The sequence below is a fragment of the Miniopterus natalensis genome, chromosome 7, assembly GCF_054644295.1.
Source record: "Miniopterus natalensis isolate mMinNat1 chromosome 7, mMinNat1.hap1, whole genome shotgun sequence".
NCBI lineage: Eukaryota > Metazoa > Chordata > Mammalia > Chiroptera > Miniopteridae > Miniopterus > Miniopterus natalensis.
This window is the reverse complement of record NC_142087.1, coordinates 37,878,373-37,904,199: the sequence shown is the minus strand read 5'-3', so window position 1 is coordinate 37,904,199 and position 25,827 is coordinate 37,878,373. Positions and strand designations below refer to the sequence as shown.

Below are 25,827 nucleotides of genomic sequence, written 5' to 3'. Positions count from 1 at the left end.
ACTGATCTGTTTATGCTGTGTATGCTGTGCAGTGCCCATCGTCTGTGCAAAACTAGTTATCAGTCCTCATTTATGGGTCAATGAACAGGACTATGTTAGGTCAGCTACTCTCAGCACCAGTGTTGCACGAAGGACTCTAAGGAATCCTAGTCATGATAACAAACATATTGAACATGTTGAACTAACCTTTTTTTTCTTTTCTAATTATAAACTGGTGGCAAAACTCTTAAAAATTAGTTCAACTGTACCAGATTTTTTGTATCAGTAGGGTGTCATTTCAGTGAATGCTGACAGCTTTAGGAAAGGGGTGTGACTGAACAAAGTACAAGAAGAAAATAAATTTTGTGTTGTTACATGGCAGTGAACTTTAATTACATATTTATTTTACATGCTTTGCATAAAGTTTATACTTTTATTTGCCCTCACCCCCAAATATTAATCTTCAGGAAGATATTAGCACTAAGCTCTATTTTTTATACATTTAGAATGGATGGTTTTTACCAAAAATTGAAAATCAAGCTAAAGGTCGTTCTTAGGTACCATGAAATGAGCACTTTTCCAAGCCCCTGAAATAGAAGTGCCCACTGTAAAGGATTAGCAAAGCAACAAAACAGACCCTTCCTTTCCTCCCTCACTCCTCTCCCTGTTCTGTTATCCACTTAACCCCCCCATGGGTTATGCTGCTAAGAAGCAGAATGAGTGGGTAAGAAAAGTAGACATACAACTAAGGCTTTAATCTGGAAATGAATGACGACAAAAATTGTAAAGTCAACTTCAAATCTGCAGCAGGCTTTCCCTCACAGTCTTCAAAGTTTGAAAAGACCAGAAACATTTTATCACATTTGAACTTTCAGGTTTTTAGCAAAGTACATAAAAGATGTTCAGATGTTCTTTTCTAGCGTATACTTCATGTGCTGTTCTATATAAATGCAGATTTCCCACTCTCCTTGTGAAGCCTTAGAGTTTTGTTACAGAAAAGCATAGCATAAGTTAAACTTGAAATTAAATTTCATTCCATAAGAAAGTCATGACATAGTGATGTCACATTTTTGGCAGTTTCATCTTCACTGTGGATTGTGCCTTCGTATTGCCAATGCCTTAGGAAGATTTCATGTTACTTTAAATTCCAGAATAATGATGGAACAAGGCCAGGAGTGGTGTGACTTTAATAAACAAAGAGAGAATGAATAACACATTAGAGGGATAATAGAATTCTAATTCAGCTCACTAAGCCAGAAATTTCTGCTTGGTTTTCATTCTTGAGGATTTGTGTGTTTTTTTAATCATCTTTTAAGAACGAACATTCAAACAGTGAGATTTTCAAAGCTACTTTTGAGATTACAGTTGTGGTTGGAAAGCTTTTATGAAATTCATTAGTGAAATGATGTTATTTGTACAAATGAAAAACATATTAGTCATAAAGTTCTGGCAAGGTACCATTGACCTAGGTGCCAATAATGTGTTAATTTCCAGCAGTGTGTGGCAATTGGTCAGCAGATAGGATTTAGCTATTTTTCATTAGCACTTGAACTTTGATAAAGGGGAATAGAAAAGAGCTTCTTGACCTTTCAGGGCTTAAATTATTAAAGAGCAAATAGATTTGAGGTCTGGATGCTTGCAAATCTAATTTGTCTTGTGGAGCAAGGATGAAAAGACATTTTGAGTTCGAAATTGCTCTAGTCAACTTAGTTCTTCCTTTAATATATCTGAAGATGAGTGGACGGTAGCCATTTAAAAAGTAATATATCTGGAATAGAGTACATAGTATAACATAGTAGCTGGCTAAAATGGAGACCCATTACATGATCATTTAATTCTCAAATTATCATCTAACCCTCATAAAATTGTTTCTTGGAAAAATTAATTTTATTAATCCATACTCAGATGATATTTAAATTATAAAAATTTTCTTTCATTAGGGAATGTCAAATGTCATATTGTTTTAGTTAAAGTAGATTACTGCCTGGTACATAGTAGGCACTCAAAAATATTTAGTTAATAAATTAGTAAACAGACACACAGCACACATACTAGCAAAGCTGGGGAAAAGATGGATGGAAAGTGAGAGATGGAAGTGAGAGAAGAGAGTAGACAAAGCAGAGACACAGCTTTTGATGCTCTCAGGGTTCATTATTTAATTGTGGGTTATCCAAGATAAACTTATAATCATGCCAGTACCCTCTTATCACAAAACCTTTTTTTCATGTTAATTTCCTCCTCTGTTATCTCTTTGGTATTCAGGAAATGAATACAAAATAAATTTAGTATTGAATTTTAGTAAAGAAAAGCATATTCGTGAATACCAGTGTATTTCCTCCCTACTACTACATATAATAGAGAGAGAATAGAAGTTACTTCGGGATTATATTATGCTTTCAAAAATATGTACTTCGTGGCCACTTCATTCTAAGTGTCATGAGGTACGGAAATGACTAAATCATAGTCCTCCTTCTCTAGGAACTTACAAGACTTTTAGAAATATTGATAAAAGGACATAAATAACTCTAAGCCTTTACAGAAAACATGTTTTTGTGAGTTTGGAGCAGAGCAAGAGTACATGGGAATGGGGAACAGATTGTAAGCCCCTGAGAGAAAATTCATGAAAGGACCTAGGACTCTTTATGAGGTAGGGTCATCTGCTGAGAGTGACAAAAGATTTCGGTGTGTTGGAGAGAACAGCATTTAAATAACAAGCTTGGGCCTGGCCGGGCGTGGCTCAGCGGTTCAGCATCAACCTAGGATCCAGGAGATCGGGATTCAATTCCCAGTCAGGGCACATGCCCTGGTTGCGGGCTCGATCCCCAGTCGGGGGCGTGCAGGAGGCAGCCTATCAGTGACTCGCTCATCACTGATGTTTCTCTCTCTCTCTCTCCCTCTCCTTTCCTCTCTCTGAAATCAATAAAGATATATTTTAAAAAATAAATAAAAATAAATAAATAAATAACAAGTTCGGTCCAGGCCAGGGTGAGAGAATAGAGGAAAAGATGTTTGTGGTAGAATTTAAGAGCTTGGCATTGGAAAAGTCCAGAAGTGGTTGTGCCAATCTTTTGTCTAGCAGAGTTAGAATCAGGAGGGAGCTCCCTCCAGGTTGAGAAGTGAGTGATCACTGTCCTCTGTGCCATTGATGAGAAGGTTCCTGGTAGGGATCAGGAGCTGGAGAGGACACCAGCTGGCGTCACTGCGGAATCCAGGAGTGTCCTTCTTGGAAATCATTAATGACCCAAATACAGATGGGAGAAGGAACTGAGGTCAAAGGTATAATTACCATCTATGGCTCCCTTGATCTGATAAATGAGAAGGAATCTCTCTACACAATACTCAAAGTGAACTGATTATGGGGAAGTAGATGCGGACTGGTTTGTGTGTTGGTTGTGTTTTCATGAGCAGGAGAAGATGCCTGTGGTGCAGACATTTCACATGAGTGCCTTAACCAGGAATTTTTAACAGGAGATACGAGTACTGTCTTGCTGATGGTCAAGATACGACATCCGCTATTTAATTAACTTTGTGCCCCTGTTAGAAACGAGCACTTCACCTCTGAACCACAGTTTTCTCATCAGTAAAATGGGAAAATAAAACCTGCATGTGTGAGCCAAGTAGCTTATTTGGTTAGAGTATTGTCACAATATGCCATGGTTGGGGTTTCAACCCTAGTCGGGGCACATATAAGAATCACCCGATGAATGCATAAATAAGTGGAACAACAAATTGGTTTCTCCCTCTGTCCCTGTATCACTCTTTCTCTCTCTCTCTCCCTTCCTCTCTCTCCCAAATCAATAAATAAACATTTTAAAAACTTAAAAAAAAAAAAACACCTGCAAAAGTGGCTGGCCTAACACTTCCTGTATATTATAATTCCTGCAAATATTTTTTATGTATCTTCATAATTCCACTTCTCCTACTATATGGATTTCCCAGAAATAGTTTTTAAAGTGAAATTTTGGAAATCATGTCATATAGCAAATAAATTGTAAAAGCTGACTGATAGGAGGAGCCAGTGTTAAAAATTATTTTATTTAATGGAGAATCCCTTCGCAAAGCAATTTATACCTTTGATGTATCCCTTTTGTGACAGTAGTTCCTGTATACTGGATAAAAATTATGAATAAAAAGATAAACTGCACCATAGAGATCCATCTAATTCTCTCATTTCAAAAGAAAAAAAAAATAAGATCTAAAGAAATTAATTTAAACCTCAGTTGTTGGCAGAAGGATTAGAGCCTAGATTGGTGTACATGCCGTGTTCTTCCACCCCTATTAAAGGCATTTCAAGAGAAAAGTCACACTTTCTCAATGCTGGTTGTATTTATTGGCACACTGGATTAAACTTCTTCACGGGTCAGCTGTGAGCTGTGGTGGTGCTATGGTCCTTTTTTGACCTTGACCCTTCACTCCTGCTATTCTGTGACCTGATACTCTTGTTAATATTTGCTGCATATCCAACTACTCCAAAACTTAGTATCTTAAAACAACTTTCTTATTTTGCCATGATTTTGTGGGCCAGCAAAAGCTTTGGCTTGGAAGTGCCTGCTTAGGGTGTCTGCCGGGCTGCCCTCATCCGAAGACGCAGCTGCGTGGCCTTCCACGACGGCACACGGCCACGGCTGTCGGTGGCGCTGCCTTGGCTGGGAGCTGGTCCGGGCGCCAGGCACAGTGCCTGCACGTGGCCTCTCTGCCGTGGGAGGTTCGGGCCCACTGGGCCACTGACATGGAGGCTGGCCTCTTTGCCCAGCTGGCTTCCCCGGGGAAGCAGGCTGAAGACGCATGGCATGGCCTTCTCTGAACAATGCCTTGAGATTTCCACATTGTTCTTCTGTTATATTCTCTTGGCTGAATGTAGTCATTAAGGTTCGCCAACCCCATTCTTGATGGGAGAAATTTCAAAGAATTCGCAGATGTATTTTATCACTTTTTAATCCTCACTCGAGGATATGTTTTACTGTTTTGAGAGAGAGAGAAAGAGAGAGAGAGAGAAACACTGATGTGAGAGAGAAACATCAACCAGTTGCTTCTGTGCTGTCCCCGACCAGGAATCAAACCCACAACCTTTTCGGTATACAGGATGACATTCCAACCAACTGAACCCCCGGGCCGAGCTACAGATATATTTTAAAGTAGTCACGTCTGACTGTAGCTGTAAGAAGTCAGGAAGAAGATGACAAGAAATCCAAGTCCACTTTGCCTCTATTGTGTTCCTCTCATGTTGGGCCCATCACGCAGTGAGGATTCTACCCGATTTCGCAGAGCAGAAGTCTCTGATGTTAGGAAATAAGAGTTGTATTTCTTTTTTTTTAAGGTTCCATCACGGCTCAGAATTCACTTTATCATTTCACTATAAACATGCTGGACTGCCTGTCTACTGAGCAATCATTTTGATGTTCTACAACAATTGATTTTTGTTTAGACAGAATTTCGAACTGAACAGCAGCTGCATTGCATTAGGCTAATGCACTAAGTGGTTGTACTCCCAGAAACAGGTGATTTTACTGAGTGCAGATTCAGAGTTCACACGGACACGAGCCCAAAGAGGGACCTCTGCGGGCCTTCCCCGGCAGGCAGGCGCTGTAGGCGGGAATGAGTACCCAGTACAGCATTGTTTGGTGGAGAAACTGCGCTTTTCTGATATGATTAGAAAGAGATACATCTCTTTGCCAGAAGGACTTTCAATCGAATCTGGATTCAGTTTTTGAAAGCTGTTAAAGGTTTAGTTTTTCTCAGTATTAGAAAATTTTATTTTAAAAAAACTGCACAAATGTTCATTCTAATAAATGTATATATCTTAATAAATAAGGTCATCCCTTCAAGGTTTCTTCCATTCTCCTCAGGTTACTTCAAGATTCAAAAACATTGGAGGGGTGGGAGGGGAAGGTGGGAGATCCACTCCTCCGTGGGGTGTCTGTCCTTGCAGGCATCTTCGAAGGATGATCATTTCCATCTTCATATATAATTCAAGTAGCCCTGTTCATGATTTACTCTTAGAAACTGCTTATAAGTCCAAGGCCTTGGCTTTTGAAATTCCAGTCCTTTTTATCTGCTTTTCTTATGCCATCTCTTTCCACTGACTGAATGTGGGGGAGGGCAAAGGAATGTAAGGAAATACCAAAGTCAAACTTTAGTCAACGAGTCATTGCACATTGTATTTTGTGACTTGTTAAAATTTCACATGCATTCATACAAATGTCATTGACAAACATAATATATTGCCTTTTAAAAATCTTACAGTTAATATAATTCCATTTATTAGGTAAACTGGATTAATTGTCTACAAATTCATCTTTAATCACATGTGAAAAAAGTATTATTTTAGTGTCCTGCTTACAGAAACAGCAGATATTTTTATATAAAACTTTCGTAATTATGTGAACTTTGTTTCCCTCAATAAATTGTATTATTTGGGGTAAGAGAGTTCTGTGAAAGATGAAGAACTGTCCCCCTCTCATTGAGCAAGTATTGTGTGAGTGTCCATTAGGCACTTAGTACTTATTATTGACTATATCCAGTGTACTCTTTTTTTGGATATACTGTGGAGGCAATTGGAGGCAAAGGATATCAGCTCAGTTATCATAAACTATCACTGATAATTCTCTTTTTTTCTAGTGTCTACCAAATAGTTGTTGAGGAAGAACGCCCTCGAAGAACTAAAAAAACAACAGAAATCTTAAAGTGCTACCCCGTGCCAATTCACTTCCAGAATGCTTCCATCCTGAACTCACAGTACTACTTTGCTGCAGAATTCCCAGCAAACAGCCTGCAGGCTGCTCAGCCTTTTACTATTGGTGATAACAAGACATACAATGGATACTGGAACACCCCCCTCCTCCCCCATAAAAGCTACAGAATTTATTTCCAAGCTGCTAGTAGAGCCAATGGGGTAAGTTTTATAGATGGCTGTTTACTTAGGCTATTTAGGGTTATTAATGTGAACATAGATTAAACAAGAAAACAGTAAAGAAAAGTCATGCTTTTGTGTTTTTTTACTTGAAACAATTGTGCGGTCTCTTCCTCTCTTTAAAATTATTTTCACCTAGAGAAGTTTATGGAAAGAAATGAATATATTCATATTTGCTTTGATAGAAAGAATATATTGTCAACATGATGGTTTTTATTTTCAGTTTTTACTTGTTTCCAAAAGTGGCTAGTAATTCTGCTTAGCTTACTATTTTGCAGGGAAATAGTGTAGCTACAACACACACATTCAGCTCATTTAAAATTTTGTGAGATTCACAGCATCTGTCTTTTCAGCATATTCTACCCCGTTTCTTTGGATCCACGAGAGTTTATGCTTCCTATAACTATGACTAAATTAGGTATCTTTTTTTCTTTCGAAGAGAAAACAGTGTTAGAAAGATGAGATGTTAACGAAATAAAAACTATCAAGTCATTTCTGAATCTTTTTTCCCTTTCCTGTTCAGACGAACGCAGAACTCTGATGAGATAGTCAAGTGTCCTGAGAAGGAAGGGCAGGCTTTCCAGCTGGGACACTGGCTTGTCTCTTTCAGGGCATGGGTCCGGGTGTCCTCACTGACGCCTTTGCCTGTGAAGGGGAGGACATCTGGGACACAGAGTTCCCTAGTAGTGCTTGCTCGGGGAGCAAGTGAGGGCCTGAAGGAGGCCAGGGGCCACCAGGCAGAGGCATTTCGTGTTTAGCTCCTCACTCCTCGGCTGCCCCGGACATGTCCGCCACGGTCAGCACTGGAGCCAGAAGGTGTATCCGAGCTGGTTCCAGGAGTACCCATCAGGTGGTTAATGCTACACTAGGAGCAATGTCACCTTTCCTTAGCAGTACTTGAATAGAACTGCAGATAGTTTCATTTGTTTTAAATAAAACACGTATAGTGATTTTCCCCCCTCTTTATTTGATACAGGAAACCAAAATAGACTGTGTTCGAGTGGCCACAAAAGGTAGGTTGAAATTGTGGGATGCTCTCCAAATCGTGTCCTTTAAGATTTTAGAGGGTATTTTAAAACTTCTTGAAATATTAACTTCATTGAAACGTGTGCATGAGTGTGTGCATGTATTTATGTATTAGGATCTAATGGCAGTTAATATTGACCGGCAGTTAACATTAACATTGAAATAATTTTTAAAATAAGTCATATTGCTGTGTTCCAAGCAGTTTTCAACGGTTATCTTTTTAAAACTTCTTTTAAAATAAAATGTCCTGTGCTCTCAATACACATTTTTTAAACCATAGTACCACATGTAGTACTACTGGATTTAGTACCTCTTCGTATGCGAAGTAGTAAAATACTGCCCGCTGTTTGAAAGGAATTATCAAGTTGTAATAGTTCTATAGAGTCTACATGGGCTTTTCTTTTTTTCTTTTTACTGATGATGTGGCTCCTTGAACCCAGTAACCAGGTGATGTTACTGTGGAACCTCTGCTTCCCAGGTGTGGTTCAGATCCTGGAAAATATGACCAGGGATGAGCAGCAGAAACAGGGCCAACCACCACGAGCTCGCCACAGCACCTCCTACACAACAAAGTACAGTTGTGGGTGTGCCTGAGCTGTCGGGTCATTTCGCCAACATTGCAGTGCGACTTGAACCATCACGTGTGGAAGTGTAGGAGGAAAAAGTGTGAGAAATGTAAAATGCTGCATTAAAATGAGGCATTATAAATTAGCATCTGTAGTTAAATACACCCCTCCAGACATTAGAGTAGCCCTGAGACAGTGAGCAAATTCCTTGTGTTTTAATTTAGACGTGATGACAGAAGGCATCATGGGCCTGTGGCACTAAGTTTAAGCAGGTCGTAGGTGGCAGTCACTGGATGAGTTCTATTGGGTAAAAATATCCTGTTGATTTCGTCGTTTACTGCCAGGCAACGTAGTTTGAGTGTACTATAGATGTCCATTGGATTTTCAAAATTCTCATTGAGTTCTTATTAATGAACATACATGAGCTTTTTATTCAGTTCACTTGACAAGTAGTTTTTGGTTTCATGTTATGTGCCAGGCGTTGTGTGAGGTACTCACCCCATTTGTATTTTCTTTGTTCTCATGGGCTCATAGTTTTATTTCCAAGAATCTACTTATATTGATTTTAAAATGCTCAACTCTTCATATAATGTACCTCATTAGTACCTGTATTTATAGGAATAAATTAATAATAAATAAAATTAAAGATATTGGTGGGCTTTATAAGCTGTAATACACTATTAACTATTATTTATTATAGTATTATGTGGCCCTTGAATGAGGTATTGATGTTCTTAGACCTCCAGGTCATTGCCCATGTTCAAATTGCTTTATTGAATTCTACATATCGTTGAGATCTCAAAAAAGTAAATCCAGTTCCAGAGTGCCTAATTTATAATGCCTTATGTTTAACATCACAGCTGAAAAGCACTTTCACACACATGTTCTCATTTATTTCTTTAGCATTACTGTGAGATAGGAGACAGGTATTGCAGTTTTTATTGAGATGAAGAAAATGCATATTTTGGAAGACAAATTGACTTACCAAGGTCACTCAGCTAAAAACCAGTGGGTCTGGGCTTGATCCCGAGCCTTTGGACTCCTACTCCTAGTGGCTCGCTGTACGTCAGGGCCCTCACCCAGCAGAACCTCTCGCCAGCTTTAGTCTTGCGTTGCGTGGTTGTCTGTCCTCCTCTTTATTAGAATTAAGTCACTGCCCCTTTACTCTGAAAACAGTGAAATACCTGTCATCATGTTCATTTACTTAAATAATTACATGAAGAGCACACTAGTAAATATGGAAAGCTGGTGTTTGCAGTTTTCACAATAGGTTGACTTAGCTAGTGATTTGGATCGTTTCTTCCATCAGCCAGATTTAATCAATATTGTAATTTGTTTTTCAATTCACCAAAGGATGATTAGGCAGTCAGATGACCTGATTGACTGAATATTCTCCATTGATATTTTCTGAGTCATTTGCAAACATTTACACAGCAATAAACTATCCAAATAACCTCTTTAGGGGTAAGAGGGAAACAAATTTTGATATTCATTATATAACATTGTCATTTCTATTCATAAAATCATAATACAGGAGAAAACCTTGGGAGATATTCTTATTCTAGGAGAAACTACACTGTCTGGTACTATTTTATTTTATTAATTTCTACATGTACAGGTGCAGCAGCCTCCCTTTACAGCACAGTTTATTATTTCACCACCTTTATAATCACATTATTTTTCCTCATTCATACTAAAAATTCTTTTTGCAGCATGGGAAGCACTTCCATCCTGACTACTTAGTCATAACAGAGAAATAGGTCTAATAACTTTATTGGTACCATATAATAAAGATGTTTGAAATTTAAGAGTCCAGACATCCTATTTTCTGCCACATATTGCTGACAGTGTGGTGGCTTAATTGAATTTTCAGATACTAAACCATTTTCCTAAGCAATGTTTTGAATTTATAAAGACTTCAGTGTTCTCATGAAACAACTGTTGACAAGTATCTTTATATAAAAAGTATGGAGGTGGGTATTTTTTATAAGGAACTAATTTGCAATTTCAAATATGGGTATGTCTCTTAAAGATCCATTTCATACTATTTATAAATGTAATGTTTTGCTTATTTTAATCATATACCAAGGATATATTTTGACACTAATCATCTCAACCCTAAAGCCTCATAAAAAATAAACACAGGAAAAAAAAACCTAAGGTATGTTATTTCATATCTTCATATGTGTGGGGGATGGCCTATATTTTTATGTACCCTCCTTTAATTTGTATATCTAGATTCCTCATAGATATAGGTTTCTGTATTTTATTGTTCACTGTAGACAGACATGACAATATTCTGTCTGTTGAGTTAAAAGATAAAGACACCATACAATGACAGATTATACATGATGTTTGGATGTTACCCTCCCAATTATAGGATTCTTTTTTTTTTTAAATTTATACAGTGGAATAGATAGTAGCTTTTAGCTATTCTTAGATTCTCCTAATTTTTATTTTTAATCACATTCACATTTTTATAGTTGGATTCTTTTCAAGATCATTTGGTCCAACTGTCTCTTAGCAATTTGTATATGTGTTTTCTTTAATTCTTACATACCTTATGGCTGCCTTATGGTAACTGATAGGGTTGAAATGGTTTTTATGCTACTTTTGGAAGACTTTGTTGATCAGTTCTAAACTGACAGGATACACTTAAACATCAAATCCATCTTGTTAGTAAATTAGATTTCTTATATTAAATGAGGTATATTCATTCTGATTGATATAACAATCAGTTTAAAATGTATACTTTTCATTAATCTTCAATAAAATAGTATTTTTCATAACATCGTGCCAGCTGTGTTTCTCCTTGACAATGTAGCCATTTGTGAATTTTCTTATAATACATCGCTTTTTAAATTTGGAGGATTTTTAGTTCATAAAGGTTTTGAGAGTTTTTGTTTGTTTCTTTGTTTTTAGTGTATGGGGAATGGGGTTATATATGTTAACTCTTTACATGCTAAGATTTGGCTAACAGCATTGTAGCTAGAAATCAAAACAAAAACTGCATGAGAATATATGCTAAATTCCTTCCAAAAGTATTATAACAGTCAGACCATAAATCTTAAACAAAAAGAAGAATCATTATTCTAATGTCATATTTTAAGGTGAATTTAAAATTCCTTCACTGTTTTTAAGTTTAGTGTTTTATTTAACTTACATTTGTACTGGGATGTGCATATGCTTTGCTAGAAGACCTTCAGGAAACTTTGAAGGATTTTCATTGTTCTGATACAATTTCTAACTATATTCAGAAATTTGAATGTTTCTTTTTTTAATCACCATGCTCTTTAAGAAGTTTTTCTAGACTGTTTTTCTGTTCACTATTTTGTTCAAAGGAATACCGTCCCTTCTAGGCAACAATGCTACAGAATGAAAGTTCTCTGACAAAAGAACTGAAAAGAATGTCTGTAGAGATGTAAAGCTAATTAAGATTCCTTTTAATTACTCATATTCAATGCAGGAGAAAACAAATTACATAGTAAGTCCACTTACATATGCTAATCTGCTATCACTGAGCTATGGATTTAGAAATAGAAACATAAACATGGTATAGGTTTGTCATTCAGCATTTTATAGAGAATATTTTCTTTTCTTGATCTGAAATAGTCTTCATAATGTACATCATGAATACATTAGGGCTTCTGGAAAGTTCCTAAGGGGGGAAAAAAACAAAAAATCTGTTTAACTTTATTCAGCCCTATATATTGCCCAAATTTATTTGACCCAGACTCACTTTTAAAGGAACACTAGAGTCACATAAAACACAGTTGAGCAAATACTGGTTCATCAAATTCCAGAAGATCCCACTACACACAACTGAAATGGCACTTTGGAAATCTGACACACTGAGTGCCTTTGTCACTCTTCCGTGCATACTTTTGTACCTAAGGGAGACCCCAAATTTATTAGCACCAGAAGAATCATCAAAGCATAGGATTGGAATTTCTGACTTTATTCTACCAAAATTAGCAATTTTCTTTTTAATGCATCTTACTAATATTTTAAGACAGAGGACAGCAAATTTTTATGTGAAAGGCACATGGTAAATATTTTAGGCTTTGTGAGCCAGATGGTCTCTTTCACAAGTGCTCAGCTCTGCCATTGCTGTGCAAGAGTAGCCGCGGGTAGCACATAAACAAGTAAGCGTGACAGTGTTCAATAAAACTTTATTTGCAAAAGCAGGCGGTAGGCTGGTTGACCGCTATTTTTAAATAATTTGTAACATAATCCAGTTTTTTCCTTGTAACTAAAAATAATAATAATAGAACATTTTACAATGCAGAATATAAAGGTCAGATAAAAATCCTTCCTGATATGTGTAATGTACTTTTTTGATGGGAGTTTTGAGCCTTAGATTACAGTTAGCCTTCCTGTCAGTTGTGGAGTCCATGGCTGCCCATCATAGCCACTCTCAAGTAACCTTTTGTTCATATTGTTTACTTTTTTCAGAATTGTATAGTTGCTCGGTTTTTGTGTAAGACAATATAATTTTTCTCAAAAGTAGGTAGGTACGATTTTCCTGTAATTAATGAAAAACCATACAGGGGTGTTGGCTGAACAACAGCCATCTATGACCAAGCAAATATTATATGTATGAACTTGGAATTGGCGCCAACTCTGTAACGAGTCTGAGAACTAACATTTTACTGTTCACAGTTTATTATATCAGTATGCAAAATTGCATACCATGTCATATCAAGAAAATTATCTTTGTAATACCCTGGGAGGTCTCTGTTCTCTGACCAAACTGTTAGTTTATTCATCTCACTTAGCAAGACTAGAAAGTTTTCATTAATAATGTGTGAAAGATGATGCTACCACTTTGAAACCCAGTTGTTGCAGTTGTCTAGTTATAAGGAGCAGCACTGCTTGAACGATGCAGAGGGATATTTCAAAATATTATGCAGCAGCAGTTTTGGGTTTAATTGTCTGCAGATGGTAGATGATCTATTTTCCTTACTCGCTGCCACATTTCTAATAGCACTCAGGCTGTTCCGTGTAAATTAGTAATCTTTCATGTAAGCCTGTCCTTAATTTTTCAGACTTTTTTCTTTGCTTCATTTCCAGCTGTATCATGTTAGAACTGATGTTTTAATTTCTTTTCTTTTTTTAATATCTGTGTGTCATAACTGTTAACCATTTAAACACAACTACTGAGCTCTGCAGGCAAACCAGAAGCCCACCTGGTCTACTTCAAGACTCTAAATGATTTCTTCGGTCACCTGTTAGCCATGACAACTCTAGCAAAGGCAGTGATTCGTTTTTATTTTTCTTACCAATGCTTTGAGATGCATGTTTTCATTCCCTTAATGTGACACAATGAGGTTCCTAAACAGAAATGCTCTACATGAAATTCAGTTATTACAGAGGTTTCTCTACATAAAATTTTTTTAGCAAAAGAGGATAATGTTCTTCACAAAGGTGATTTTAGCAAGAAGAGAAAATATTGTGACTTAAGCAGCAGAATTTTAACCTAGTAAACGCTAAAAGCCTAAAGTTCAGATCATCGGAGTTAGCAATGAATCTTTATACATCCTACTCTATAGCAGTTGGAAATATTGCTTAGTCTAGAGCCTTTCTTGGGACTAATGTGTGTGTTTGCACTTTTTTCTTCAGTGGATCTATCCAAAACCTCAGACAAAGCTTACAACTGTGTCGTAGTTGCCAATATAACTGCCTGCCTAAAGCCTGTTTAAGGGAAAAGAATGCAGAATATTCAGCACCTTGCTGTGGGTGGTTGTGTTTTCCTTTCCTTCTCTTTTTGCTGTTGTTGGAACAAAGTTGAGACAATGTGATATACTGATGGAGATTCTCCTTGCTAGCCTAGCTTCAGTCTGGCTTTTTCTTCCCTCATGCATGCTGACCCGGGGATCTTCCTTTGCCATAGCTGCGATAATCGTGACTCAGCTTACAACACCTTACATTCGCATCGCCCCTGCCGCAGGCGACGACCAGCTGACAGGTCAGACGTTCAAGTATAGATGAGTCATCTTGCCCATTTCCTGCTCATTTTTCTCAGCTTCGTTTCCCCTCTACATCTCCTCCTTTGCTTAAGGCTTGTTTACAATGTTTCAAACTCTTGGTACAGACCTGTGCCCGCGTTAAATGAAGTGATGTGCTTGGCCTCTTCTCTGTGCACATTTATACCCATGCATTAAGCACAACTCCACTGCATGTTTCCATTGTGTGTTTGTCTGTTGGTGTGTTCCTTTCTAGCCTAATGTTATACAGAAATGAAATTTGCTGGACTTTCAATAGCAATGACATCAAACAGGATTTCAAACAAAATCCATAAAGAAGAATTCACAGTAATCCAAATTAAGCTAAAAAGGCGCTGTGATTTGAGGGTGAGAGAGGTTCATTTTCACCTCGCAGGATCTAGTTTGCACACACAGTTAGCAATACAGGAGCTTGTCTGCCAGTGTTATGAATTGAAACCACTCAAAGCTGTTTGGGGTGATGCTGTTCAAATAGCTTGTCTTGTACATACAACTGGAGCAGAGCTGATTGCATTCCTTTTAGATCCTTGTTTCAAAGCAAAGTATTTATATAAAGCAGTGGTACATCTGCAAGTCAAATGCATTGAATAATTTAGGGAAGCTTTTAAAAAACCAAATGGCTTAGAGTCAGGGAGTTGAACTGTGTGCTTCTGTTTACCAAGAGAAATGAGCTTGCCCATTCATACTGCCTCTAAAGGTGAATGGCCATCTGTATAAACTCATATAGGAAAAGAGTCCCGTAAATTACTCCAGATTGAAGGTGAGTGGTCAGAAAACCCCAGAAGACAAACTTTTTGTCCTGTAACAAGGAAGGACAAGCCATTGTCCAGATTTCTAACATAGTTTTGTTGCATGTAGCATAGGCATGATTAAAGCTGAGTAATAAACACAACTGCTTACCATAAAATGTCTACTCCAGCAATTGTTTTGTATGTATGAAGCTAAGGAATGTACCCTGACGTTTAAGGGGGAAAAGTAAAGCTTAACTCATGGCAAAAATTCATAAATGTTTAGGTCCTGTGAGCTTATTATTTTGGAAGTTGTGCAACTGAGGCTCAGGAAAATTATAGACTAATCTTTATAAGGTAAAGAAATGTAGGATAATTCCACTTCTTTCTCTGCTGGAATTCTCTACATATTTTCAGCCCTCTGTTTCAGGCCTACAGGATATAAACTTATTATTAACAGTTCTGCTTCCCCTGCTTTCAGGTTTCTTTCAAGCATATTTCTTTTATTGATTGAAGTTCTTCTTGTTACAGATTCTTTCTTATCCTGAACTTCTAAAGTGTTCTTCCCAACAAAAGTACTTTAGTGACAGTGTCTTTCTTATATAAGTGCTCCCCTTTAAAACCTCGATGTTTCAGGACTGGCCCATGGCACTCTGTGCAGGGTTAGGTGTCCACCTTGAAGGTAATCTGGGATCCTTCAGCAAGTCTGAGCCCACTATGTCTGAGCTGGCACCAGTCTTGCCAGTCAATCATTAAAAATGGGTTGTCTGCTCTCACTATCATAAAATAAGTACTTATGGATTTATGGGAAATACAACTTAATAGCCCCTTTCTCAGGCCTTACCTATAATCTGCTACCTTCAAATTAAGCATGCTGTTATGAGACATGAAGTAAGTGAAACTTCTGACTATAGCTTTTTCTCAGACTTGCACGAGTAAGAAGATACCTCGTAAATCAGCTTCCTTTGTAAGGCTTTCAGATCCAGTATGTGTTGTTATTCTGGAACTAGTCAGTGAAGGACACATATGTAGCTGAATATATGGCTGCCATCCCTTTAAAGGCTGCAGATGATCTCCATCATTTGCTTTGGTTCATTAGGGATTAAAATGATAGAGTGTTAGAAAAAGCCTCAAAAACCAGTAAAAAAACTACTCTTGTTCTTTTTTTAGTATTTACTGCTGGTTTTAATGATGGTTAATCTTACCCAGATAAATTCAAACTCAAGTAATAGTTCTTTTGCATTTTTCATTTGCATCAGCCATCAACTCTGATAGCAGTAACACTGTCTTTTTTAATAGATTTATTCATGAGTCATACTGCAAGCTGGAGACTTAATCCGTTCAATCACTGATTTGACATTTATTGAGCACCTTCTGTGTGCCAGGTATAGATCTTCCAAAGAGTTTTAGTTTGTGGTTGCCCAGACTCTTGGCACCAGGCATAGTTGCATTAGTAACATCAAAACCTACACATACACATGCTCTTATGAATGAAAAATTACTAGCATACTTGTCATTTAGCCTTTTAAGAAAAGACAACAGTTAATGTAGCTAATGGGGGGAAAGGACATATATTTCAAAACCTTTCTCATTGTGTCCAGCAGCGTAGAAATGTTCAGTGGGGCAGGTCTGAATATTTGACCCATTGAACATTTGTAGTTTTTCTTACTAGATGAGCACAGTCCCTTCCAGAAGCAAACAGAAGATTCATGAGGGATACATTTAGAAGTGCCTTCAGCAACTTTTTGTTGGTTTTGTTTTAATTGTGCTGACATCATGCTCCTACAAATGCTGTTTGAGGCTATACTTACACTAGGAGACTTTGATAAGACAGTGAGTCCTCTGTAGTTCCTTTTGGCTCAGAATGCAGTACATGCAGGTTAGGTTTGCCTTGGCATAGGTGGGACCTCCCTTTCTTGTCTAACACCAAAGGAAACAAGCACCTGGTGAGCTGACCTCAGCACAGGACTGTGCTAGACACAACAAAAAGTGTTCATAAATACTGGCTGATTTAATTCACCAAATGAAGGCAGCTCAGCCTACAGAATGCTAGTATGTCATTGCATTGGGAATGTTTCTTAAACTATTTTGTCCTCAGTGAACAGTAAGAATACATCAGCACTCAATTCACACACACACACACACACACACACATACACTTAACTGAAGAGAAAGCTCTAGACACTGTATTAGCAGTGCTATTCACTGAATAGATGCACTCTGATTTGTTCTATTTTGTTCCATCTTACTCTAATTCATTGTCTTAAGTTCTAGCAACCAGCTAAATTGATTCATTCCTCACCAATGGGTTATAACCCACAGTTTTTTAAAAATGCTTTACTGAACCACTGGATTTAGGAGATGATAAAATAGAATATATGCTTGGAATAAAAATTCTGTCTACCTCAAAAATCCTACTCTCAAGTGCACACAGAGAAAATTCTAGAAACTGGACATGCTTCTGGTTTCTACTTCATTCCTTTTATTTTGTGATTAATTGCATATACGTAATATAGAACTACTTTGGAAAGAAAATGTAAAGCTACACATGATAGAAACTTCTCTTTAAGATTATCTAATTAACTTCATAAATATGTCTAGGCTATTTGTTTTATATTAAGATATTTCTATTTATGATTTAATGACCTAGCCAACTCAGAGATGCTGTGGGGAGTGATTTCCTTAAACAAACTTATCATCTGTTTTGGTTAACCCATTCGTCTAATGTGATAAGATCTGCATCCTAAAGTATTTATAAACTGGGTGACTCCTGGGATTCGAGTACAAATCTGATTATGTCAGAGCATGTAGAATTACTTGCTAGATATAATTAGTACCTTAAAAAATAACAGAACTAGCCAACAGTTATTCCCACATAAAGTTCCAGGTTTTGAAAATGATACAAGTAGCATGTGTCTGTATTGTCAGAGATAAACACAGCAGACGTTAGTTAAAGTGGTGAACAGAGATTTTATTCAATTACTGCTGATGGGTGACGGAGCTGAGTTTCATCCAAGCTGTAGAGAGGTGACTAAGAGTTTTAACAGAGATTGAAGGAGAAGGGAGGGCGGCAAACAGGGACTCCATAGTCAGGGAAATGGGAAATTACAGAAAGCTGGAAGGGTGTTTTGGTGCGTGTGAAATCCATCCCTGTTTGCTAACTGGCACTTACTGAAATAGGCTCCTGCGCCCCCGGGAGGCTGGGAGACAGGGGCTCTGTTTGCTGGAAGTCAGTTCTTGGGAAGCCTGAAGTTTTCTCAGGCAAGCACTTTAAGAGAAACTAGGGTCACCTAGAAACTATGTTAATGTTTTGTTTAATTCTTTATAGATCAAGGTTGAAACCTAGTTGAGAAAGGGCTGAGGACGCTGGCTAGACTTTGGTCAAGGAGACAATTTTTGTCACTTCTCACCCCTTCCCTTGTGAAGAGCAGGGACTTACTGGATGGATGACATTTGAAAAAGGAAGTGAGGATATTTGATCAACTTCTGTGCATTGTCCTCAGGACACAAATGTTCTTCTGTGTCAAAAGGACTCCGAAGAGCCCAGCTGGTTTAGTCACGGAGAGAAGCTTTGTCAGTGTATAGGCAAAGCTATCATGAAAAAAATCCCAAGGAAGTTCCCTTTTTCTTTGTAATGTAGCCCTTAAAGCAAATATAGAGGGTTTTTTAGTGTAAAATATAAAACATGGGAGTCACTGAACTAGATCCCCACTGAGGAAGAAAAGGAACTACAGTATTTACAGAGAAACTTCCAGGTTCTGGATACTGTGCTGGAGACTTCCACATGCATTACTTCACAGACTCCCCCAACAACCACCCGAGAGAATCATCGTAATGCTTCTCGGTTGAGAAAAGGAAACACAGAGGGGTGATACTCACCTCCATAGGCCCAGAGGCCTGATATTCAGTTAAGTGAGGGGTGTAAATTTGATTCCAGGCTTTGTGACTCGAGCCCTGGCGTCCTTCGACCTCAGTGTCTCTTTGAACATACCCCCTTTCGCCCTAGTGTCTCCTCCCTCCTCCTGGGCCCTCCAGGCCCGCTCAGCCCTCACACCCTCTGCAGCCCTTTCAGTTGGGTTCTCACTAACACCTGGACCCCTTGGCTCCACACATTATGCTGATCCTCAGCCCTGAGAAAATCCCGTTGCCCGCTTTCTTGGCTCCTGTTTCCATACTTCCAGGCATTACTGGAGAAATGGCGGAAACAGGCAGATTAATTCTACTAGAGGGATGTGCTTTGCCCCCCTACACCCACCTTGGTGTTTTCTGCTGATCAGTAAATTTCTTCTGCTTATGCACTGCTGGAACACCGGCCTCCACCCCTACCTCAGGGAAGGCAAGGATTTCAAATCCTTCATTCCACAAATGCTCATTACTCAGTTGCCATATCATATAGACCATCAGAAGTAGAAATCCTATAAAGTGACTGGTCCATTGGTTCTCAAAAAATGCTTTGTGGGTTCCATAGAAAAGCCTTAGGAGCTACTTTTCATTCAAATCCCAGCTATGCCACTGAACAGCTCAGTGACTTTGGGCAAGTTATTTTGCATCTCGGAACCTCAGTTTGCTCATCTGTGAAGTAGGAATTATATTTTTTTTACACTCAAAAAGTTATGTCAGGATTAAATAAACAAATAGAATACTAAGTAAACCCTCAATAAATGTTAGATATTTTTGTTTTCTTATCTGAACACACATTTTTAATTATGGGAAGAATGCAAACCCATTTCTTCATTGATTCACTGAGCACATATTACCTGAGTGCCTGCTATATTCTAGACACTGTGCCAGGCTCTTGGGACATCTTAGAAATACTGAAAAAGTCCACCCTGTGTCTTCACTAACCTAATCCATGTTTTGAACCTTCCACAACTTTCTCTGTATGTAAAAATATACAAACATAAATATATATATACAGTTTTTTTCACTACCATCTATATACTTAACTATGCAACTTACATTTTCCTCATAATATGTCATGAATTCCCCTTCAAGCCAATGCATATCAATCTAAGGCATTCTTTTTAGTAGCTGACTATTGCTCCTCTGTACAGTATGGATATGTTATGATCTATTTACTCGGTCTCTTGTTAATGGACATTCAGATTTTCACCAGTTTTTTCCCTAACAACAACAACAAACTGAAATAAACAGCCTTTTCTATGTGTTCTTTACATTACAACTTTTATTTCTAAATGATTCCCAAGTCTGAGTCAAAGGGAAATTTTGTTTTTCATAGGGATCTGACCAGACTACCTTTCCTCCCAAGTGGTAGCAGTTCACCCTCCCGCCAGTGTCCGTTAAACTCCTTGCCCTGGACGTTTACAACTTAATGTGTCCAGTATGGCGTGAAAATGGTATTCTCATGACTTTCCCTGAAGTTTACAGTCTTTGCCTATGTTCATTAGCTATTTGCATTTCTTTTCTATACCTGTTCCTACATATTCCTGTCAATGGCTGTTCTTTTGGCATAAGGATCTTTCATTCTTAGATAATCAAATATGTTCTCATTTTCGTCTCTTTTTCTCAGGTTTTTAATTTGAGAAGTTCTTCACATATGTCAGATTATTCAGCCATTGCCCTGATTTTTAGCTCTTGAATTACCACTGATACGGTGTGGAGTGTGGCCGGGGAAGAGGTCTTGCTTTTTTCCAGATAAGCAACCAGTTAGGCTGTTCCAGTTATTAAGTAAACAATTGTTTTCTCACAGGATTGAAATGCCATATTGTCATATTTAAGTTTTCACATTTAGGTTTGTATGGTCCTCTTATCCTCTTCCTAAGCTATTATCAAAACCTTTGCTTATACTGATGTTGTGTGCTAAAACTAGAATTCTCTCCTAATTCTTTGCCAAAAACCCCTCACCACTTATGTTTCCAGGTCTATTTATTAATCCTTACAATGGACTTAAATGATGGGCCCCTTCTCACCTTTTTAACTCCCCTTCTCTCCCTCCGCCTCATTCCACACCACTCACCGTGGCCTCACCGTCGTTTGGACACCAGCCACGCTCCTACCCTAACCTTCCCCGTCCCCGTCGTTTGTCCCGTTGCTGGAATAGTTTCCGCAGATACCCACTTGGCTCATTCCCTCACCGCCTCCAGTCTTCGCTCAGATCTACCTGCTCACCGAAGTCTGCCTTGGGAACCCACCCGTCTTAGCACTGCAGCCTGCCGTGACACGTCCCCGTCCCTCCCACACGGTCTGTCCCCTCACACTGCTACTTTCTTCTTTTTTATAGCACTGTCACCCTCTGCTTACTTGTTATGTTTGCTCCTGTCTTTCTCCCCCTCCTAAAATATAAGCCTCCTGAGGGCAGGAATCGTCATCTGCTGTGTTCTGATATATCCAGGCACCAAGAAGGCGGCCCAGTCAGTGCACAGTAGGCAGTCAGGTCCCAAAAATGCCCCTGAGATTCTCATTGGAGTCTTATTAAATTTATACATTATCAGAACTGTGGAAAATATTATCAATTTCTCCATTTATTCATACCTTATCATAAGACTTCTAATGCAAAGTTAGAGTTTTTATATAAGCCTGTCTTCTCAGGTCTCCCTTCAAAATATATTCCAGGTTCAATGACATCTTGCTCTCTCACGGCCACCACACCAGCCTGGACCACTGCAGAAACATTTAACTGCGCCCCAGCTTACTCTTCTGGCTCCCTGTTCATTCATTTGCCACAGAGCAGCTGGACTGACTTTTCCTGAAACTGAAGTCTGGTTCCATCACTCCTCTTCACTCCTCTTCTTAAAGCCCCCGAATAGCTTCCTGCTGCACTGAGAATAAATCCCAGACTCCCAATCACAGCATAAAGGGCCTTCCCCATCCCTGGTCGCTCACTCAGTTCTGATCTTACTGTTTCCCCGGAGCACCCCGCTGGATCATGTGCCAGATGTTTGTGTGTGCTGTTCCCTCTGACTAAAACCTTCCCCTGGGCTTCGTATTGCCAGCTCCATCTTAGGATTTAGCACCAAGGTCATATTGTCGGAGAGGCCTACCAAACCACAATACCTGAAGTGCAGTGGCCCTGCTGGCTTCCCAGCCACTGCCAGCCCATCACTCTGCCACCTTTTGAGGTTCCCTGATGACTTTATGTCTCTCTCCTAGAATGTGGTCTTTGTCTACCTTGTTTCCAATGTAGCCTCCTAGGCACCCAGCATGTATTCAGAATTCTTTACTGAATAATGAACAGTTGATGATCTTATTACATTTATTCTTAGATATTTGATAGCTTCTATCACTATCGTGAGGTTTAATTTTATTTTAACCGTTTCAGAGAGTGGCCTGCTCACTCCACACCATCATTATCTGTGTTCTACTCCCACTCCCAGACAGTGTCTGCCCACTTCTCTTCCTTCACCTCTCAGACCCAGCCAGGGATCCTTGGGACTCTGTGAGCAGTAAGCTGTGACAGGGCTACATACAGAGAGGTGGAATTATCCTGTTCTGGACCTCAGGCTCTCTATTCGTAAGATGAAGACGTAACTAAAACCAGGTCTTAGCCACAATGAGTAGCTCAGACAACTAGTTACAGTTTGAAGATGGTGGGATTCTTCACTGAACTTTAGCTAAGTCAGTGGCAGGAAGAGCAAGTGCAAGAAGTCCTGCGGGGGGACGTGGCATGCCCAAAATGAAGAACTGCACAGAGGCCATCGTGGCCAGAAGGATGCGTGGGGAGCAGTCAGGTTGCGCAGGCAGAAAGAGGCCAGCGTGAAAGACATTGGTCTTGATCGCAGGAGCAGTGAGTAGCAGCTGAAGTGTTTTCCAGAGGGGGAGGCAGGTTCAAGTATGCACTGTGGACTCCAGCCTAGAAACATTGGAGGGGAAATAAAAGGGGCCAAAAGACAGAAGTAAAACTAAAAAATGGAAGATTGTCCAGCCTAGAAAAAACAAATAGAGTGAGTGGATAAGAATAGAAGAGCTAAATGCCAGGAAATTAAAACAGTTCAAGTACTGGCCCTGGGGTATGCATAATCTGTGATCAGCATGGAAGAGCACTTGATAGGGAATTTAAGGGACAGGTTCAAACATATCAAAGGGCACTGAGTACCTTAGAGAGAGCACGGCTTCATTCAACCTCTCGCCTGAGATATCCACTTCATTTCTTTTTGAGAGCTATTTACTGAGGTATGCATATGAATAAAAACTGACAAAGAACATAAACGATAAAACTCAGCCATATTGTTTGAATATATGGACACTGAGATTAAAAATCTCACCACCTTTAGCTGCAAGCAGTTATATTTTCCCCTTCAACAGCTCAGTGATTAGACTCATAAAGTGTTGTATTAGAGATTGTTAATTGGATCTTCTATGAGATGTGTGTAGAAGTATTTTTATCTACTACTACAGGGGCCATATTTTACATATCTGTATATTTTTCACAGCCTCTACTCAGCCCTTGGCACTTAAAAGGCACTCAAAGGCCAGCTATAATTTTCCAATGAATGAATTCATTTGTAAAAAGAGGAAATTGCCTTAAAGGTGTGGACTAATTTCCACACCACTTTTTTCAAAAATATCACACAGGAGCTCCCAACTGTGACTGCCTCAGGAAAAGTGGGACTCCAGGAGTTGCAGTGGGGCCAAGTGTCACATAGACCTCCTATGGTCAGCCTCCCATGGGACACTTTTAGGAAGTGCATGCAGTTCAGTTCTGGTAGAAATACAAGTTACAACCTTTCAAGCTTTGAAATACTTAGCTGTAGGGCGCTCTGCTCTGCTCTGCTCTGCTCTGCTCTGCTCTGCTCTGCTCTGCTCTGCTCCAAGAGTATTCATTGTCCCTAATATAGGAGGGAAGGTTTCACTCAGTCATCCTGTTCTTAAAAAGCTTCTTGTGTCCTTGAACACTTTTCTGTGGAATTAGCTGTGTTAAGAGATGAGAATTCAGAGATGTGTAACTTGTGCTCTTTGTTCTCAAGGAACTTACATTTATCATCTCTGTTAAGACCAACATAAACAGTTCAATATATATTTCACTTAAACAGATTTACCAGCATCTTAAACTATGTGTAATGAGTGCGTAATGAAATAAGTTAACATACATTGAGTTAAACTCTAAAATGGCATATCTCTATGAGACCAGAGTCATTTTCAGTGTTAGGAGCTTTGATTTGACCTTTTGAGAGAATTTTAGGTAAGAAGTAAGGGGAATTTTTCCTCTTTTAAGGCTTCCTCATAAGTAATAATAGCCGAACTCTTCATTTAAGCTGATAATCAGTTTATTGGAAATAGTGGCTTAATTGAAACTTCTATTTTCCAACTAGGTATCCTGTTTTTTTCAAATGTAGTATCGCATGTCGATGGAGAATTAATGATTCGTATGCCCCATCTTGGGCATTTCTTATTATACAGTGAACAGGGTATTAGTGCTATATATTTGGGCCATGGAGGCCAATATAGAAACTTGGTTTGTGGAGAATTTGGTTGGACTTTGTTATAAGGCTTGCTTGAGGAATCTAAAATTTCCTTTCAGCTGGAAAGAATGTAAAGTGAGGGGAAATTTTTATTCTTCCTGCAACACCAGCTGAATGCATTTTAATGGGCTGCAGTGTCACTGGTGATTTATTGCCCTTTTTTGTTCTTTTATGTGTTATATTTGTCATTCTGCTATGGCAGTTTCATCTATAAAACAGTATAGTTACAAGAAAATGGTGAGAGGATACAGGACTGCCATGGGAGATTCTGTCCCTTTTTCCTTGTCATTTTTTGTAAGGAAATACTGAGTCAAATGTCAAGCATTTGGTTTCAGAAATAATATATTTTAAAAGATGTATACTGCACTGAGATTGTATTGTTTTCCATTTTTGCTACATAAACTTTAGGATTACTACGTAAAAGCTTTTCAATATAAGACAATTAAATTTTTCAATATTTTTTTGTGTTTTCTCTTTCTGTCAGCAGTGTAGTGAAGGAAAACAAAACCATGTACTTAACTGTCTTCTGTTTGCTTAAAGCATAGAGCTTTCTGGCTTGAAAAGCATAAATTGAAATTTTGTATTTTAGGAAATCTACCTCTTAATTTTGTTAACAATCTGGTGCATTGTGCATGTCCAAAAAGAATGCTGAAACTAAAGCTTTAAGCTCAAAATAAACTAAGATTTCAGCAAAAGATGCAAAATTCTTGGAAAAGGAAATGCCTGAAGTTTAAAAAATAGTTTTAAGAATTTTGCATGAGTTTGCTTATTCTTGAGTTTTCTATAAAGAAATATATTGCGTCAATCTTATGATAAATTAATTTATTTTCAATATTAATAAGCATGGAAAAGGCACGGATATTTTAAAGATATTTATCAAAACTGAGTGACAATATCATGTCACTAGGTCTTTCTCTTTACCCCAATGGCTAACATGAGATTCCACTGTACTGTTGGTAGGTATCAATTATGATATTGTGATTTTCATCTATTTACTTGCTTTAGAATTACTACAGTTTAGGATATAAGGTAAATTTGTAGGCAGAGGGCCATGTTGTACTACTGTGTGATATTTGTTTGGTTGACTTTGGACTAGTCTCTCTGGTAAACAAGTATTTTTAGAATACTGTAAAATGCTTAGTATTTGTGAGTTTTTTTAAAGTATTTATGGGTGTGATCCAATATATTTAATCA

General features: G+C 38.4%; 1 protein-coding gene across 1 annotated transcript in view; it reads left to right on the top strand.

Annotated features, from left to right (window-relative positions):
• Positions 1 to 25,827, top strand: part of PTPRM (protein tyrosine phosphatase receptor type M) — a 617,147-nt gene that overhangs the window by 385,594 nt on the left and 205,726 nt on the right. Inside the window, exons 12-14 of the mRNA XM_087818949.1 lie at positions 6,598 to 6,871; positions 7,866 to 7,902; positions 14,375 to 14,449. Of these exons, the coding sequence (XP_087675075.1) occupies positions 6,598 to 6,871; positions 7,866 to 7,902; positions 14,375 to 14,449 (386 nt within the window). The remainder of the gene's footprint in view (positions 1 to 6,597; positions 6,872 to 7,865; positions 7,903 to 14,374; positions 14,450 to 25,827) is intronic.